The following is a 17688-nucleotide window of genomic DNA, read 5'->3' on the forward strand; positions in this document are numbered from 1 at the left end:
TAATTTTTACTTGTACCCTCAATTATTTCAAGAAACTTTTCATAACTGTTGAATTCTTGATTTTTTTTAAAAAGACTTATGAAAGGAACTTTAGTTTTAAGTAATTCATAAACTTACTGAACTTCCCTTGGTGGTTCCATAACACAAGATAAGTTTTCGATAATTATAAACACGAACTTCTGAGAAAATGTTTAGATGAGTGGGTATGTCTAAACAGAAAGAAAACAAAAAGGAATTTAAGATTATACATACAAAACTTTAAAATATTTATGTGAAAAAGAAGAGATCTTGGTAATATTATATGCCTAGATAGAAAGGTCTCTCTCTTTATAACCTAGTTTAAAAAACAGAAAGAGAAAGAAAACAAAAAAAGATCAGCAGCATAAATAGTTAGTAGGCTCAAATTTCCATTTGGACAGACGGGGCAGGGCTGGGCAATGGGGGAGATGTACGGAAGGACAGTGGTTCAGGGGTTCCAATTCCAGCCCTGTCTTTTACTAGCTATGTGAACTTCTGCAAGTTTCTTAAATCTCTTGACTTCTTGTCTTCATTTCTGACACGAGGAATGGTAAATTACCTCCCTCATAGGGTTACTGTGAGGAATGAATGAGTTAATACAAGCAAAGTGGTTATTGCATTTATGGCACCTAGTAAATTCTCAATAAGCACTACTATAATCTTGTATACCTATGTGTAAACATTTCTGAATATATACAAATCATAACAGTAGCTATCTCCTGGGGAAGGAAACTAAGTCTGAGGTAAAACAGAAAACTTTTCATTAGATATACTCAGGATTTTTTTTTTTTTTTTTAACAACGTACATGTTTTACTTTCTCCAAAGGCATTGGCACAGGGAGGGATACCTGCCCTCCCCCACAAGATGATTACTTGTACCTGGTAGAGAACGTGCAAATTCCAACACACACTCATATAATCGTGCAATGCTATTCCAATCATTAAGGAACATTTCAACCACTTTTCTACCACCAACGGGTTCAGACAACAGGTTTTCATATGTCAGATAAACATGCCGGGATGGTCCTACAAGATTAAGAGAGAAGATTAATAGGAATCAATACTAAAAAAAAAACCCAAAAAACAGAAAGAGAAATATGCAAAGACAAAAGTGTGTGAAGCATCTCACCTTGTTCCCTGGTAGAAGTGCCATTAAGTGGACAATTTGCAAACACTAGCTCTGCCACCCACGTGCGGTTATTTCTACCTTGTAATCGGAAAGTGCAGTCAAGGAGAGAGCGGTCCAGAGCCTTTTGGGTTTCCTCATTTACACCCTTACAGGGAGGAATTCTGGTAATGAAAGATAGCATATGAAGTGTACTTCACATCACAGAAAGACGAAAGCACAATTTACACAATGACAGGCAGGGTATCACAGTAGAGCTTCAGTTCAAACTCTACTACGAGGTACCTTCTGCAAGAGGAGGAAGCAATTCATAGCAATTCACAACAATTAACAGCATTTAACCCACTTTCATCCCTATCAACATGGATTAGGACTCTCATTTTAATGGTGATGTTTGCCTTTGTCGTTAATCTTGTTATTAGAAAAGACCACAATTTCTCAGAAAATCAAATATACTGGCTTTCTATGAAATCTACCTAGAATATCCTCAAGGAAATGTTAAGGAGAACAAAATATTTTAAGACCAAACTTTGAAGGCAGGATGATCTCGTGAAAAGGACAAGGCTTTGGAATCAGGCTGCTGCTGCTAAGTCGCTTCAATCGTGTCCGACTCTGTGCAACCCCACAGACGGCAGCCTACCAGGCTGCCCCTGTCCCTGGGATTCTCCAGGCAAGAACACTGGAGTGGGTTGCCATTTCCTTCTCCAATTGGAATCAGGCACCTGCATCCTAATTCTGGCTCAGCCATTCACCCTCTCTGAATTTGTTTCGCAAGTATAAAATGAAGATACATAATTACCTTCTGGGTCACTGATTTTAAAACATGATGAAACATATATATAAAGTGCTTACAGCGGTTGGTTCAGCAGGTATTCAGATATATTAGTTTCTTCTTGCAGTAAAACCAAGTCTTAATCACTTAACCACCATGACAAAATTTCAGGTTCATTATCTCCCCTCGCTTCATTATTTCATTATTTCCCCTCCTCCACTGTAGAGATAACTCACTGTGATGCAGCTATTCACGTATCAACTCCTTTACCATACATACTGTCTCTTATATATACCACATATACAAGAGGAATGTATTAGCTTTGGTGTCTTAAAATACCCCTTTATCTTTTCTCCTCTTGCAGTTTATGAACTATCTTATTTGTCAAAAAACATTATGAGATAATATATTTTAGCAGTTTTTTCAGTACTGGATGAAATGAGATAATATTTAATTACACGCTCTCCTTTAACTCATAGGAAAGAAAGAGTTAATTGTCAGACTTGATATAATTATTATCAAAATCTAAGGCAAAAAACAACAAACATAACTAGAAATATTGAATTTCGGTTCAGGCCTCTTAGATATAACACCTAAAACAGGGCTCCTCAATGTCAGCAATACTGACTTTCTGGGCAGGAGAATTCTTTGTTGGGGGGCGGCTGTCCTGTGCAGCCTTGGCCTCTATCTACCAGGTGCCAGTAGCATCTCCCAACCCTTCTTCTCAGTCAATGATAACCAAGAATATCTCCAAACATTGCTAAATGTTCCCTGGCAGGGAAAACTGTTCTGAGGTTGAGAACCACTGACCTAGAATAAACAATTTAAGAGAGCAAAAAGGGTGGAAAGTTTGCTCAAGAGCTCATAACCAGGCACTGCAAGCATGCTGCTCTTGAGATTTGTGTCATCTATGTGGTGTGATCAAGGCTCTTTTGAATCTGCACAAGGCAACAGGTCCATGAACCAGAGCAGCCTAAGGTGTTTACCATGGTATTTTCAGAGATACAGCAAGGAGACCTGTTCAACAGATTTTCATGGAGATAAGTTGAACAAGAACAGACTATATCTTTAGCAAAGAGGAGAAAAATGTGCTCAGTTTTAAAGTTTTGAAGTATCTACTCATATTCCCACTTAATATGAAAATACCTAGGACTAAAAGCTTAAGTTTCTGAAGATTAAATGTATTAAAGCAATTACTTAATAATTAGATCTAGGCCAGATTTTAATAAAATCATATTTAGACATTATTTTTTTCCTTTTTCACGTCTATGAAGAAAATACCCCCAATAATGGACATCATGTACCAAACAGATCTCTTAATCTGTTTCTATATATTTTCCTAAGTTTTAAATAAAGAAAACAATAGCCAGGATATAGTAAAGACTTTCTTAAAAATTACTGTAAAATGAAAGTTAAAAAATATGAAGTGCTTTCTTTCTAGGTAAGGACTATAATGAATTCTCTTGAGCACAAGAAGAAAGGGGACTGAAATTTCTTTCATAAAAATGCTGAGAGCAAGACATTTTAAGATTGCTGTAAAACATGAAAAAATAAGAGAAGAGAACACAAATGTTATCATCTATTAATCTGCAATTGTCAAGAAGAGTAAAAAGAAACACCTCATATTTTAGGCAGCAGTGATATAAAACCAAAGGCAAATAAACTAAAAGTATTACATTTCCTTTTGATGTCTATTGTAAAACCAGCTCGCTCTCTAGAAATCATTTTGTGAACATGGGATTATGGTAGCCAGGCAGGGCAGCTTTTCTAGTTCTTCAACTCTTTATCTAAAGTGAGTACCATGACACGTGGGTGGAGTGCACGCCATCTGCTAGACCTTCCCATCCTCCACAGGACAAACTGATTTGCAAGCAACAAATTGGTTACAAATTGATTCCTGCCGGCTCAAACTGCAGAGCCATCATGTCTTGGCAGACAGAGGAATTCAATAAATAAAAATTGCTTCTATGGTTTATATTATTAAGCAACATCTAAGAAACAATACAAATGCAAAAAAAGAAAACTGCTTTCTGCACCAAAAAGGCTGACCTCTTAAAATGGCATTTGAGCTTTGCAAGTCCATCCTGGTCAACACATACATCACACATGGTGCCTTAGTTTTCCCTCTAAGCATCCACTGGCCCCTAGTCCTCTACCCATTTAGAACCAAGCCCTCTGCACATCTCCCTCCATGTACTTTTTCCCAGTGATCTAAGTTACCATCCCAGCTTAATTACTTCCACCTTGGTAGTGACTCATCTATTTCCCCTGCCCAGACCTGTCACCTGAGCTTGAGACACATCCTTGCCTGCCCAAAGAGATGTCTAGACACCTCGAACTTAGCAAAACCTCTTCAAACTCACATCTTCATCCCCTTGTCTCAATAAACACCACCACCATCCATCATCTGCCCAAGATAAAACTAAGAGTCATCTCTGCCACCTTCTACTCTCTTTCTCTCTTTCAGTATCACTTATAAAGACTTCATCCCCTAAGTCTTTATGGAACTTGCCCTGGTCCAAGCTACCAACAACTCTGGTGTGAACCATTTCAGCAACTGGTTTTGCTACTTCAGTCTTGTTCCTTTCCCATTTATTCTCCATGTTGCTATCAGGGCGAGCTTTCAAAAAAAAAAAAAACCTATCTAATAATGTCAGTTTCTGCTTAAAATCATCTGATGGCTCTAGATACTGCCATTCGGATAAAGTGAATTCCTTAAGGACATTTACACCAAGGCCCTATAGGATCTGACCCTTCCTGTGTACATCTGTAGGCTCATGTCCCCTAACTCCTGCCATGCCCTACTTCTTTCAGTTCCAGGATACCGAGCTTTCTCTCCCCTCTAAGCCTTCATTTTAGCAGTTACTCCTTCTGGTTGGGACACCCACTCCCACTGTAGCTCCCTTTCCTCTGGCTAATTCTCACCTCTCCTTCAGTCCAGGTACAACTGGTACTTCCATGGGGATATCCTTCCTGATTTCCAAACTAGCCCAGATCCCCCGGGTATGTGAACCCACAGCATCCCGAAGGGCTCTATCAGAATTCAAGCCTGATACATATACTCAGTAAACATCTGCTGAATGAATGAAAGAAAGCCAGAGGAAGGACATCCTAAAATACCAAGAGGTGCTGGATGTCCACTTGGCAGGTAAAAGAGAGTCCTCTCCTCGACTGTGTAATTCCATACAGAAACCTGTGACATCCGCAGGTTCTGAGCTCTGCTGCATGCTGACTCGCAGGAGTAGCACTGGCGCTAGGGCTGCAGCGTGTGGCACCACCTCAGACGCATGACAGGGACTTACTTCAGTAAGCGAATCGCGTGGCTGAAGCCATCACCTTCCATTTGCACTCCTTGATGTGGAATCTCCAGATTGGACAACTGGAAAGAGAAAGGTACAGTTATTATGAGACCACCAATTTTACAAAGGCAACTACCTTTTCTAAGTACTATTGTCTCTCTTCTCATGGCATCTGTTCTAGAGTTGTGAGCATTGTCCCCCCTCATCTGGTTTCTTGGGGAACTAAGTAAGACTGGCTTCCTTGCATGATGCAATTAACGTCTATTTGAAAACAAAGTTTGAGTCATAGCCACATCTCATTTTTAATCACAAACAGTATTTTTCAGTTTACAACTTTTCTGGAATATATTTTTTTAAATAACTATTTCCTCTGTGAAACTCGAAAGAAAAGATTTTCAGTTGATGCATTTACCCAGAGACCCTGTCGGTGGAACTTACAGGTTAGTTGGGTATGCCGGGAAGTCATTCTAGTCACCTAGCAGAGGAACACACTTGCCTTCAAGCAGATATTCCCAGGTCTTCTCTGACAGACTATTTATTTATATCCACCTTATTCCAGAAAGGATTTAAGGCAGCCTTAAGCAGGTCACTGAGCCCTGCTCTTTGGGCCTGGGAAGAGTAGAGGTGTAGAAAAACAGCTGCTGACCATGAACTAGGGCTCCAGATTCAAAAGACAGCAAAGTGTGGGAGAGCTCAAAAACACTGCCTCTGTTCTATGGATCACAAATATCAACATTCCTGCTAAGATCAGATTTAGTTATTCACATCTCAGTGTAAATTACCTTAAGCAGAAAATGTGCTTGCTTTTGCCTTTATCATCTTTTTCAATGAGAGAAAAGAAAGCTTTTAAGAGCTTAACTGAGTTCAATAGAGTACTACAGAATGTTGAATAGCCTACATGTGCGACAGGTATAGGAACACAGAGAAGGAGGAAAGAGGCCATTACGCTTACAGGTGTCTATGTGGGCACTACAAAGACACAAGCTTCTGCAACTTCTGGCCTGTGGGTAAAGAGGAAGACAGCAGACAATGACTGAGGCATTTCCCCCTGGGTATCATGTAGCCTCCCATTCCACTGCAAGGGAGTAACTGAATGACATTCATGTAATCCATCCACGTGTTGTGCTTAGTCACTCAGTCATGTCCAACTCTGCGACCCCATGGACTGTGTAGCCTGCCAGACTCCTCTGTCCATGGATTCTCCAGGCCAAGAATACTGGAGTGGGTTGCCATGCCCTCCTCTAGGGGATCTTTCCAACCCACGGATTGAACCCAGGTCTCCCTCATTGCAGGCAGATTCTTTATTGTCTGAGCCATCAGGGAAGCCCAATCAATCCATGTAGCATGATGAAAAAGTCCAACAACAGAGTCAAAGAGTTGGAAGCACAGACACTGTAGGAGCTCTGGACAGTTCCCAGACAAGAGGACACTCATCAGGCTCACAGTTGTAGGAGCTGGGATATGGAGGACATGAGTATCTACTTTAGTCGCCTATTTCTGGGCTTGGATTTTCTGGGCTACTGCTGCTCCTCACTATTTCACACCCTATTTTCTGCCTTTAGATCCTGAAGCCCTATAAAGCAGCAATTGTCATACCATAGCTCATGGGCCAAATCTAGCCACTGCCTGTTTTGGTAAATAAAGTTTTATTGGAACACAGCCACACTCATTTGTTTAAATATCAACTATGGCTGGTTCACACTACAACAGCAGACCTGAAGAGCTAAAAAAGAGATGACTGATGCTGAAGCTGAAGCTCCAATACTTCGGCCACCTGATGCAAAGAGCTGACTCAGTCATAAAGACCCTGATGCTGGGAAAGATTGAAGGCAAAAGGAGAAGGGGACGACAGAGGACGAAATGGTTGGATGCCATCACCGTCTCAATGGACATGAGTTTGAGCAAACTCTAGGAGATAGCAAAGGACAGGGAAGCCTGGCGTGCTGCAGTCCATGGGGTCGCAAAGAGTTGGACAAAACTCAGTGACTCAACAACAACAATAAATGACCCACAAGGCCTAAAATATTTACCGTCTGCCCCTTGATAGAAAAAGTCTGCTGATTCCTGCTCTAAAGCATCAAAGTGTTTTCAACAAGTCTTCCCAAGACTATTATCATCAGCCTAACAAATAATCCACTTCCACATTTCTAGGTCTTTCCTTCATCACCAATAATTTACAGAAGGGAAGAGTCTTACAAAAAGTAGAACTTTAAACTAGAGGGAAATAATTAAGATTTTCATGTATTACTTTTTAATTGTTGCCAATCCTTGGCCAAAGCCCTTTTTGGAAATACAAAAATGCAGGTTCTGTTACCTCCCTTTCCTCTTATGCTTGGGGATCATGCTGAGTATCACAATTGTGTACTCTTGAAAGACACTAACTCAGGCTAAGTCTATTGCTTCTTCCATGGGAAAAAAGTAAAAATTTAGTTTAATACTCTTTCTGACCTGCTTCTCACAAAGGAACCCAATTTTATTAGTAAGCAATATGCACAGCTTCACTGAAAAATAAGCAACCCCTTTAATTATTAACCATCCTTAAAAAAGGTAAGTAATGCTCCTTCGAGGTATACAAGTAAGGTTCTCAAAAATTGTCTTTATTTTTTTTTTAAACTGGGAAGAATTTACCTCCCATTTCCACAAAGAACAGAAGGCCTACAATTTGGAATCAGAGATAAATAATTTAATAATCTCATGATGTTGTGATTTCAACCCCTCCCCTCCCGACATAAATAAGATCACAACCATCTGGTTCTCCTAATGGAATTCATGTAGCTTTAGCAAGGCATTTAAAACATTACTCTCTGGGTACCCAAAATTGTTCCAAAAAATTACCTCCAACCGAAGTCCTACAAATGGCATGTTTGTATCACACATAGCGACGAAGTGAGCTAGAACTTTATTGAAGGCACGCATTTCTCCTGATCGTTTGGTTTTCTTGGGTTCTACTGGACATAAATCATCAGACAACTAGAATTTAAGTAAAGAACACAAGTGGGTTATAAAAAGAAAAAGTATGTGATACAATTAGTTAAGCACTTGGACTACTATAACAAAAGTCAAAGTTAACCAAAACAAATCTTAATTCATTCAACAAATGTTTACTGAGCAAATACTGACCTAAACACGGGAAATTTAGTAGTAAATATTATGTACTTAACAAGTTGCTTTGTGGGAAAGAGTGTACAATTAATTATTAATTAAAGGAGAAGCATTTTCAAGAATGTGTAGACATTTGTTACCTAAAACCTTATTGTTGGCCAGCCTCTTAAAAATCATACCTAATTTTTTCCCATTTAAAAATAGTTAAAAGAGTACAGCAAAGTCAATAGACACAAACCCTGGGCTCATTTCTGTTTGTGAACATACCTTGCGCTTGGTACTGGTTCTAGGCTGTTTCCCATTTTTTGTACGATAAACTGATTCCTGGAGATTTTCCTTAAACTGCTGCAGCAAGAGGGCCATGAGAGGGCTGTCTTCACGATCCACTGCATTCACAGACAAGAAGTAGTACTTGTACGACAGTTGTGTGGGTTTATTGGGAACTTCTAACATCTCTACAACCTAAAAAGGTCCAAATCAGAAATGAGACTCAGAGACATTACTAACTGGTAAGTGTTGAATATTTTCCTCCTTGTATCAAGTAGGGCTCAGAATTAAGGACAAATCAGTCATGATCTCAAAAAAAAAGCATTGCAATTAAATATGTAATTTGTTTTTTAAAAAACAGATCAGACTAAAGAACAATGATGAAAGAAAAATGACAACTGTATCTCATACTTGGAAGGATATAAAAATAAACCCTGACTTTTCAACTGAAATATACAGTCACTATAAGGATGACGATAACAAGAACATGAACAATAGTTAATACCAACAAAGAGTTTATCACGTACCACATACTCTCCTAGTGAGTGAAGTAAGTGAAAGTTGCTCAGCTGTTTGAAAGTTGCTCCAACTCTTTGAGACCCCATGGACTGTTCAGTTCATGGAATTCTTCAGATCAGAATACTGGGGTGGGTAGCTGTTCCCTTCTCCAGGGTATCTTCCCAATCCAGGAATCAAACCCAGGTCTCCCGCATTGGAAGCAGATTCTTCCCCAGCTGAGCCACCAGGGAAGCCCTATACTCTCCTAAGTACTTGATAGATGTTAACACATTTAATCCCAGTAACTCAATGAAGTAGGGATTCTTATCTTCACTTTTCTGATAAAGTTAGGCACAAAAAGCTTAGATTAATTGTCAAAGGTCTCAGAGCTGAGAAATGACAGACTCACACTCTGATCCTAGAAGTCTGGATCCAGAGACCTTGTTCTCACTACAGAGGCTTACTATTTTCAAGGTCTACCTAAAATTTAAGAAGAGTCCCCTAAATACTTGAGTGAGAGAAATAAATGCCACTGGACAGGGCTCTTGACCAACACACACTTTTCTGTCTCTATTCCTGTCTCTCTCCTTTCTCTACCCCACACCTCCCCATATAGTCTTTTCAGGAAATTGTTTGGCCGACACTTAAGAATCAACACTGAGGAAATGGAAGAATTAAAAGTAAAATGGAACTTCACCAAAGATATATGGACGGCAAATCAGCAGATGAAAAGATATTCAATATCATCAGTCATCACGGCAGCATAAATTAAGACTACAATAAGATACCACTACACAATGGCAAGCCACTCCAGTACTCTTGCCTGCAAAGTCCCATGGATGGAGGAGCCTGGTGGGCTGCAGTCCATGGGGTCGCGAAGAGTCGGCCACGACTGAACAACTTCCCTTTCACTTTTCACTTTCATGCACTGGAGAAGGAAATGGCAGCCCACTCCAGTGTTCTAGCCTGGAGAATCCCAGGGACAGGGGAGCCTGGTGGGCTGCCGTCTATGGGGTCGCACAAAATCAGACACGACTGAAGCAACTTAGCAGCAGCACACATCTATCAGAATGGCTAACTTAAAAAAAAAAAAATCGCAATAACAAGTACTGGCAAGAATGCAGAGCAACTAGAACTCTCACGTATTGCTGGCAGGAATGCAAAATGGTCTGGCCATTTTGGAAAAGAGTTTAGCAGTTTCTTATAAAGCCAAACATACTCTCAGTGTGTGACCCAACATTCCCACTTTTAGTTACTTATCCAAAAGAAATCACCCAAAAAATCTATATGCAAATACTTATAGCAGCTGTATTCACAACTGCCCAAAACTAGAAACAATGCAGATGGCCTTTGATGAGAGCCTAAACAAACTGTGATACATTCATACCACGGAACACTACTCAGCAATAAAAAGAATGAACTATTATAAATACAACAATATGGATGAAAATCAAAGGCATTATGCCAAGTGGAAGAAATGACTTAAAGGCTAAACTCGAGAGACAAAAAACAGGTCAGTGGTCACTAGAGCGAGCAGAGGGAAAGTCTGATTATAGAGAGGAAGCATGAAGGAATTCTAGGGGGTGACGGATAGCTTCTGTGTCTTACTGAGATGGCAGTTACAAAACTGTATGCATTTATTAAACTCCAGACACTTAAAAGTCTGAATTTTTACCGTGTGTAAATTATATCTTAATAAAGCCAGTAAAAGTAAAATAGCAAAGACATTTAAGGGCAATAAGACTTTCCTCTATTCTTCTTAAAGGCTATGGTAGTTTTCGCCACTATTATGAACATATCATCCTAAGTGAGAAGGATGAAGAGTGATATACATTCAGTTTGGTCTAAACCATGTGAAACAAATTATTGCTTTATAATAAACCACTAGTTATTGAAACTGAAAGCCTGGTGTTTTGTTGATACTAAATAAAGTCAGAAAATACATGTAGATCAGGCAGCACATGGAGAACTGAAACAACAATCCTGTCACATGCCAAATCCAGTTCCACAGCTGGTGTTTTAAAATTCAGAAAACAGTGAATTCATATCAATGACAGACTTATTTGTCAACATAAGTAACCCTAACTTAAGATATATCAGGCTACACAGGGTACCTTTTGATGATAGTATCTTTTTAAAAGTACAGCTTAAAGCTTCAAAAAAATTCACTCCCATTGAATTAAGTTTTTCAAACACCTTAGAATCTTAGCCAAAAGTATCTACTTGGTGTACACAAAAACTTCTACATGCAGGAAATACATTTATGAAATATATGAGTTCATATTTCAAGTTCTTGCAAATTTTAACTAGTTCAATAATCTGAAAGAAACTACTAGAAAAATCTAGAAAGGGTGAAAAAAGAATGAGGATTTTACTGTGTACTGAAAAGTACATGCAATCAACAAAATGGATACATATACCTTCAATTAAGGATGAGAAAATAAAGCTAATTTAGTCCATCATGTTTAAAAAGCAGCATTATGCAAGCTAACATTTGATTAAAACCAAACAAGTTTATCTGACACCAAAACATCTCTAAATCTTCAAAACAGTTGCTTTCAAATTTTTTCTTACATAGAGGAGATGCCTAATTCCAAGCAGAAACTAGGCCTCACTATAGGACAGATCCTGGGTTGAGGGGTGGGGCATACCTTATATTCCCCAAACCTGCCTAATCATTGTATTATTTCCTACAGATAAGATTTTCTCTCTGCCCCATCCCTACCAACTCTCCCCTCTCTTGGCTTCAGAATCATTATACAAAATTCAAATATCCAATAAAAATACATTTGCAAATGAAACTAAACAATAAATGATTCAAGATACAAACAGAATTATTGAACTCAATCACCGAAATCACCCCTTTGCATACTTACAATGTAGTATTGTGGAAGACGGGTAAGTCTGACAAACAGCTTATTCTTAGAAAGGTTTCCTATGGGATGAGTTGAATAATTGGACAGCTGCAATGTTTCACTGGTTATTGTAGGCAGGTGTTTTATAGATTGTTTGCAACGCTGTTGTCCAAGCCAAAACCTTAGTTTAAAAGAGATCATCCACATCACAAAATCATAGACTTCTGTGTGCTACTGTTTTACAAATAGATTATTAAAACCCACTAAGAAACCAATGAATATATGAAACTTAACTGAACAACTAAGAGGACATATGACCATAATGATGAGTCATTGCTCTAGTTTTGTACTGGGCCGTTAATTTTAAAGAGTTTAAACTGCAGTGTGAATGACCTTAATTAGTTATAAGATAGAATCCACTAGTATTAAGGCTGAGAAAGTATCAGTTTACTACAGGAGATGAAAGATCTCCTGTAGTTTATAAGACAGCACAAACTGATCTCCACATCTTTTATAAAATGCCTGAAGTGTTTATAAACCAAAATAGACAATAAATAAATATAAAAGTATCTCATTTTCCCAGTTATCACTGGAGATCTCCAGTTCCAGTTTTTATCCTGCTCATATAAAAGTGATGGGTATGTCTAGCAGGTGCCAGTAAGTGTTCATTACCTTCCTCTCTCAGTTAAGCCACCAGATTTCACTTTGTTGCTTTTACTGTAGTACCCCTCTTATTCCTTTTATCTGGTTATCTATCCTAGAGACCAATATCATATTAACATGTGAAAAAGGTAAAATGATAGGTACACAAACTCACTGATCCACCATGAGACAACTAAAAAAGTAAGAATACACATTTAGAAGCTTTTCATAGCAATATAACAATGCCACAGCATCCAAACTCATGATCAGTCGGCTTGTCTTACGTAACAGGGTACAGACCAGTTTGGGTGCTGTTGCATTTGAGTGATGAGCTGCGTGTGATACAAAATGTGTGCTAGCTATGTGCAGTAAAACCATAATTAATGTATAACATTTTAAGAGCAGTTTGAAAACTATTACCCCAAAAATGCATAAAATCTGGAAACTGCTTTTTCATACTGAAAAACAAGTTTAACTATAGCTTCACAGAATCAATTGCTAGAACTGGCTATTAATAAAGGAATGACGATAAATTTTTAAAATATACCAAAACTTACTTCATTTTGGAAGACAGTTAAAAACAAATACCCTAAACTTGCCAAAATTGCTTTCAAATCTCTACTTCCAATCTTATCAACATACTTTGTGAGACTGCTATCTCTACTATGTATGTTATTTTTAAAAAAACACAGAAACATTTAAGATAAATGTTATCTCCTGTAATTATCATCACCAATCCAACTTAGATTAGTTACAACAAACCAGAAGCAAGCTCTTTTGCCACATTAAAAATTCTAAATATATTACAAATATATAAAAATTATAAACATATGAATAATAAATACAAGATATTCTTTCAGAGCACATATGGAATTGCTATTTCACTCAACTTTTTTGTTATGACTTTGTGGAACAAAAAGTTTAAGTGATGAGTAACTTGTCTATACATGTATACTTTCAATGAAAAATGTATAGATTTTGAAATTATTATTTTTTGTTCTGACCTTATTTATTGCAACGCAATTTTATGGCTGTTGACTAATAAAATATTGGGGCTTATATTTTGAACATGTTTTTTCATTTTTTTTCCTAGAATTTGTTTTCAGTGAATATTATTAAAAAAAATAATCACATTAACAGATGCCCAATACTAATAGTCCCTGCTGATGCTAAGTCACTTCAGTCGTGTCCGACTCGGTGTGACCCCGGAGATGGCAGCCCACCAGGCTCCCCCGTCCCTGGGATTCTCCAGGCAAATGTAAATTAAAACCACAGTCAGATACCTCGTCATACTCACTAGGGTGGCTATGGTCAAAGACAGTAACAAAGGCTGACAGGGATGTAGAGAAATGGAAACCCTCATACACTGTTTGATGTGACTGTAAAGTGGTACAGTTACTTTGGAAACTAGTATGGTAGCTTCTTATATGATTCCACTCCTAGTGGAATGCAAAGTGCACACATGTATTTGCACATGAATACTCACAGCTGCACTATTCATAAGAGTCAAAAAGTGGCAACAATTCAAATGTCCATCAAACGATGAATGAATAAATGGTGGCCTAGGCATACCATGGAATGTTCGTTAAGCATAAAAAGGAATGAAGAATTGGTACATGCTTCAACATGGTTGAATCTGGAAACATTATGCTAAATGAAAGCCAGTCACAGAAGACCACATACTTTATGATTCCATTTTTATGAAATGTTCAGAAAGGAAAAATCTACAAAAACAGAAAGCAGATTCATAGTTGCCTGGGGTGAGGCTGGGAATGGGGAATAACTGTAAATGAGCATCTTTTTGAGGTAATAGAAATGTTAAGTGTTCTAAAACTGGATTGTGGTTATGGTTGTTACAAAACTCAGTAAATTTATGACAAGACGTTGAATGGTACACTTAAAACAATTGAAGTTTTATGCTATGCAAATTATATTTCAATAAAGTTATTTCAAAAAATTAATGTCCCATGATAGATTAGTGATAAACTGATCAAAGATCATCTGAGAAGCATTGTAAGTGACAACCAGGGAACCTTTCCTATAAATAATGTGAGTTTAAGTACAGATACATATTTGATAAGTTTAAAGCTTTTGGGACTTGATGTCTTGGTTTTAGGCTATATTTCTACTAGCTGGAACTGGCCAACAACCCCAAATTATGCAAGATGTGAATTATTAAGATTTAAGTATTAAAATCCCACTGAACAGTCTGCCCCACCCCCACCACACCATTTGCCAGTTTGGTTTTAATCTCTGATATTTATTTTTATTCCTTGGAATTCTGTTTTACTGATTTAAAGAGTCTATTAGAGTTGCCATAATGATATCTTTGTGTACCAGGGTGGTAATGAAACCTCAAACAATTATCTCTAGCTTCATTTTCAATTTTATTTAGTGTAACAGTCTGAAGCATTCAAAGAATTCTGAGACAAACTGAATGAAGCAGATGACTACTCTGAAAGTATCAGCTGGTCGATTCATACCATGAAGATTATCCTAGGAAGAATCTACTGCACAGAACACTAGATACAATAAAATTCATTGTGTAAGTGATTTGTAGAGTGCTTAAACAGGAGATAACATGACAAGGAATCAAAGTTGAGTGTCATGCCCTTCATACCTATATTTGCTTTCGAGAGGAATTTGATATGAAGCACTGCCATCTCAGACCTAATTCAAGAAAATTTAGATTCTAAGTACCAAAAGGGGCTCAAGTTTCACATCATAAATATTAAGGATAGTGGCTGATCAAGAGTAATGATGGGGAAGAAAATATATCTTGTCAAAGTAAGTTTCCATTTTTAGTTCTGAGCTAAATAAATAGCCTTACTTAAGTTGTTGAATCCAAGGAATGATCCGTTTCATATCATCATTCACAGACTTCTCCATGTCATCCAGTGTGGCTTGGTCTATAGCATAAAGCACTTCATTAATTAATGGCTTACACGAGACACAAGATATCCAGGTAGCCCAAAATTTAAATGAAAGTTACTGTTTCAGGCAGAAAGTAGTGTTATTTTGAGTTAGAGAAAAGCTAAACGATAATGCATCATGAGGCATAAGTTAATCTAATTTGTTTTCCTTCTTTAATATTTAGGGAGAGTTATAGTTAAGATATTAATAGCAAGTGTACATTAGCAGGAAGAATGAGTAACAAATACATTAAATTCTTTGCCCATATTTTAATTACCCAAACTCTTAGTCTAGTTAATATTATAAATGTGTATGTATTTAAAACTCATAGTATCAACACACTTAGAACTTTAAAAATTACAAAAACTATAAACCTTCATTAAAATGTTTATTTATTAAACACAAATGATCTCTGGCATAAGCAAGAGCAGTTGGTTGAAGATTAGCTTGCTAAATAAGCAAGAGCTGTTGGCTGAAGATTAGCTTGCTAAATGTCACTTAGAATTTTTAATGACATGAGAAAATGCTAATAATAGAATGTTGAATAGAATGCTAGATTTCCAATTTAAAAAAACAGATATGCAACAAGCAACAAAAGTTTACTGTATACACACGGAACTACAGTCAATATCTCATAATAACCTATAATGGAAAATAATTTCAAAAATAATACATGTATAACTAAATCACCTTGCTGTGCACCTGAAACACTAAGTCAACTATACTTCAATAAAATACATATATTAAGAAAAAGAATGTTGAACAAAAAGCAAAATATAAAATGATTTCAACTAAAAAAAAAGTAGAGAAAAAATTAGAAGAGCACTGCTATGGGCTGAATTGTGTGCGTGCTCAGTCAGTCGTGTCTGACTCTGTGACCCCAGGGACTGTAGCCTGCCAGGCTCTTCTGTCCATGGGATTTCCCAGGCAAGAACACTGGAGTTGGTTGCCATTTCCTTCTCCAGGGGATCTTCCCGACTCAGGGATTCAATCTGCATCCCCTGCAGTGGGAGGTGGATTCTTTACCACTGAGCTACCTGGGAAGTCCATGGACTGAATTGCATCCTCCCAAATTCGTATGTTGAAGCCCTACCTCCTAATGTGATAGTGTTTAGAGGTGGAGCCTTTGGGAGATAATTAGCTTTAGATAAGGTCATGAGGGTGGAGCCCTCATATAAGATTAGTGCCCTTATAGAGACACCAGAGAGCTTGCTCTCTCTCTCTCTCTTCCTGCCATGTGAGGACACAGCAAGAAGGCTGACAACTATAAGCCAGGAAGAGAGCTCTTACCATAACTTGACCATGCTGGCAACCTTATCTCATACTTCCAATCTCCAAAACTGTGAGAAAATAAATTTCTGTTGTTTATGTCACCCATTCTGTGGTTCTCTGTTATGGCAGCCTGAGCTAAGACAAGCATACATCCCTTAAAAACGATGATTACCAACAGGCAACTGTTTACTGCTTCTCTCATTTTTACACATTTAGTTTTTCTACTTATATGAGTATGTACTATTTTAATTATCAAGAAAACCATTAAAGTTTTGAAGAACAATTTCCTAACATGTCACTTATCATTTAGCCATCATAAATGTGATGTAATTCAAGTAGTGAGACCAGTTTTTCCCATGAGCAGTTCATAGAAAACTCTACCTTTATAGCCATGTAATATAACCAGAAAGGATTTTTATTTTCATAAATCTGTCTTAAAACTAATTTCAAATGGGAAATGTGCTAACATATTCAAGAATACTATATCATTAGCAACACAAAAACACTAAGTTTCCAGTATTTCATCATTTCAGAACATCAGCTTGGTGACAGAACATGCCAGAAATCAAACTTCAATTTCTACTGTGTTTAAGCCAGAAAAAAAAAATTCTTTCCTCCAGGATTCTGTATTCAAGTCATCTTGAGATATTTATACTATCATAAATTTGTTCTTCAGTCACGAATGACATTAGATTGTAGTCTTCTCCATGACACCCAACTATTAGTGGTAAAACAGTTAATTTAAGAAAAGATCAGCCATCAACATTATTACTTTTACATAAGAGAAACAACATGAATGGACTTCATATTGGGAAGTTTAACTTCTTGTACAAGAGAGTTAAAATGGGCCCCAAGGAACAGACATCAGCCAGTTATTCCTTCCAGATCTACTTTCTATATACTGTTTATACCACCCTTCCCAAT

The 17688-nt window shown here is 37.6% G+C and overlaps 1 protein-coding gene across 2 annotated transcripts in view; it reads right to left on the reverse strand.

Moving 5' to 3' along the window:
• The window catches only part of MED14 (mediator complex subunit 14), a 60004-nt gene that overhangs the window by 21051 nt on the left and 21265 nt on the right, over nucleotides 1–17688 (reverse strand). For both annotated transcript variants that reach the window (XM_044936961.2, XM_006042936.4), the window contains exons 12-19: nucleotides 15410–15488; nucleotides 11959–12118; nucleotides 8585–8779; nucleotides 8051–8185; nucleotides 5219–5295; nucleotides 1148–1308; nucleotides 898–1044; nucleotides 118–209 (exon numbers count right to left, since the gene is read on the reverse strand). In XM_044936961.2, the coding sequence (XP_044792896.1) occupies nucleotides 118–209; nucleotides 898–1044; nucleotides 1148–1308; nucleotides 5219–5295; nucleotides 8051–8185; nucleotides 8585–8779; nucleotides 11959–12118; nucleotides 15410–15488 (1046 nt within the window). The remainder of the gene's footprint in view (nucleotides 1–117; nucleotides 210–897; nucleotides 1045–1147; nucleotides 1309–5218; nucleotides 5296–8050; nucleotides 8186–8584; nucleotides 8780–11958; nucleotides 12119–15409; nucleotides 15489–17688) is intronic.

Source organism: Bubalus bubalis, chromosome X (assembly GCF_019923935.1).
Source record: "Bubalus bubalis isolate 160015118507 breed Murrah chromosome X, NDDB_SH_1, whole genome shotgun sequence".
Taxonomy (NCBI): domain Eukaryota; kingdom Metazoa; phylum Chordata; class Mammalia; order Artiodactyla; family Bovidae; genus Bubalus; species Bubalus bubalis.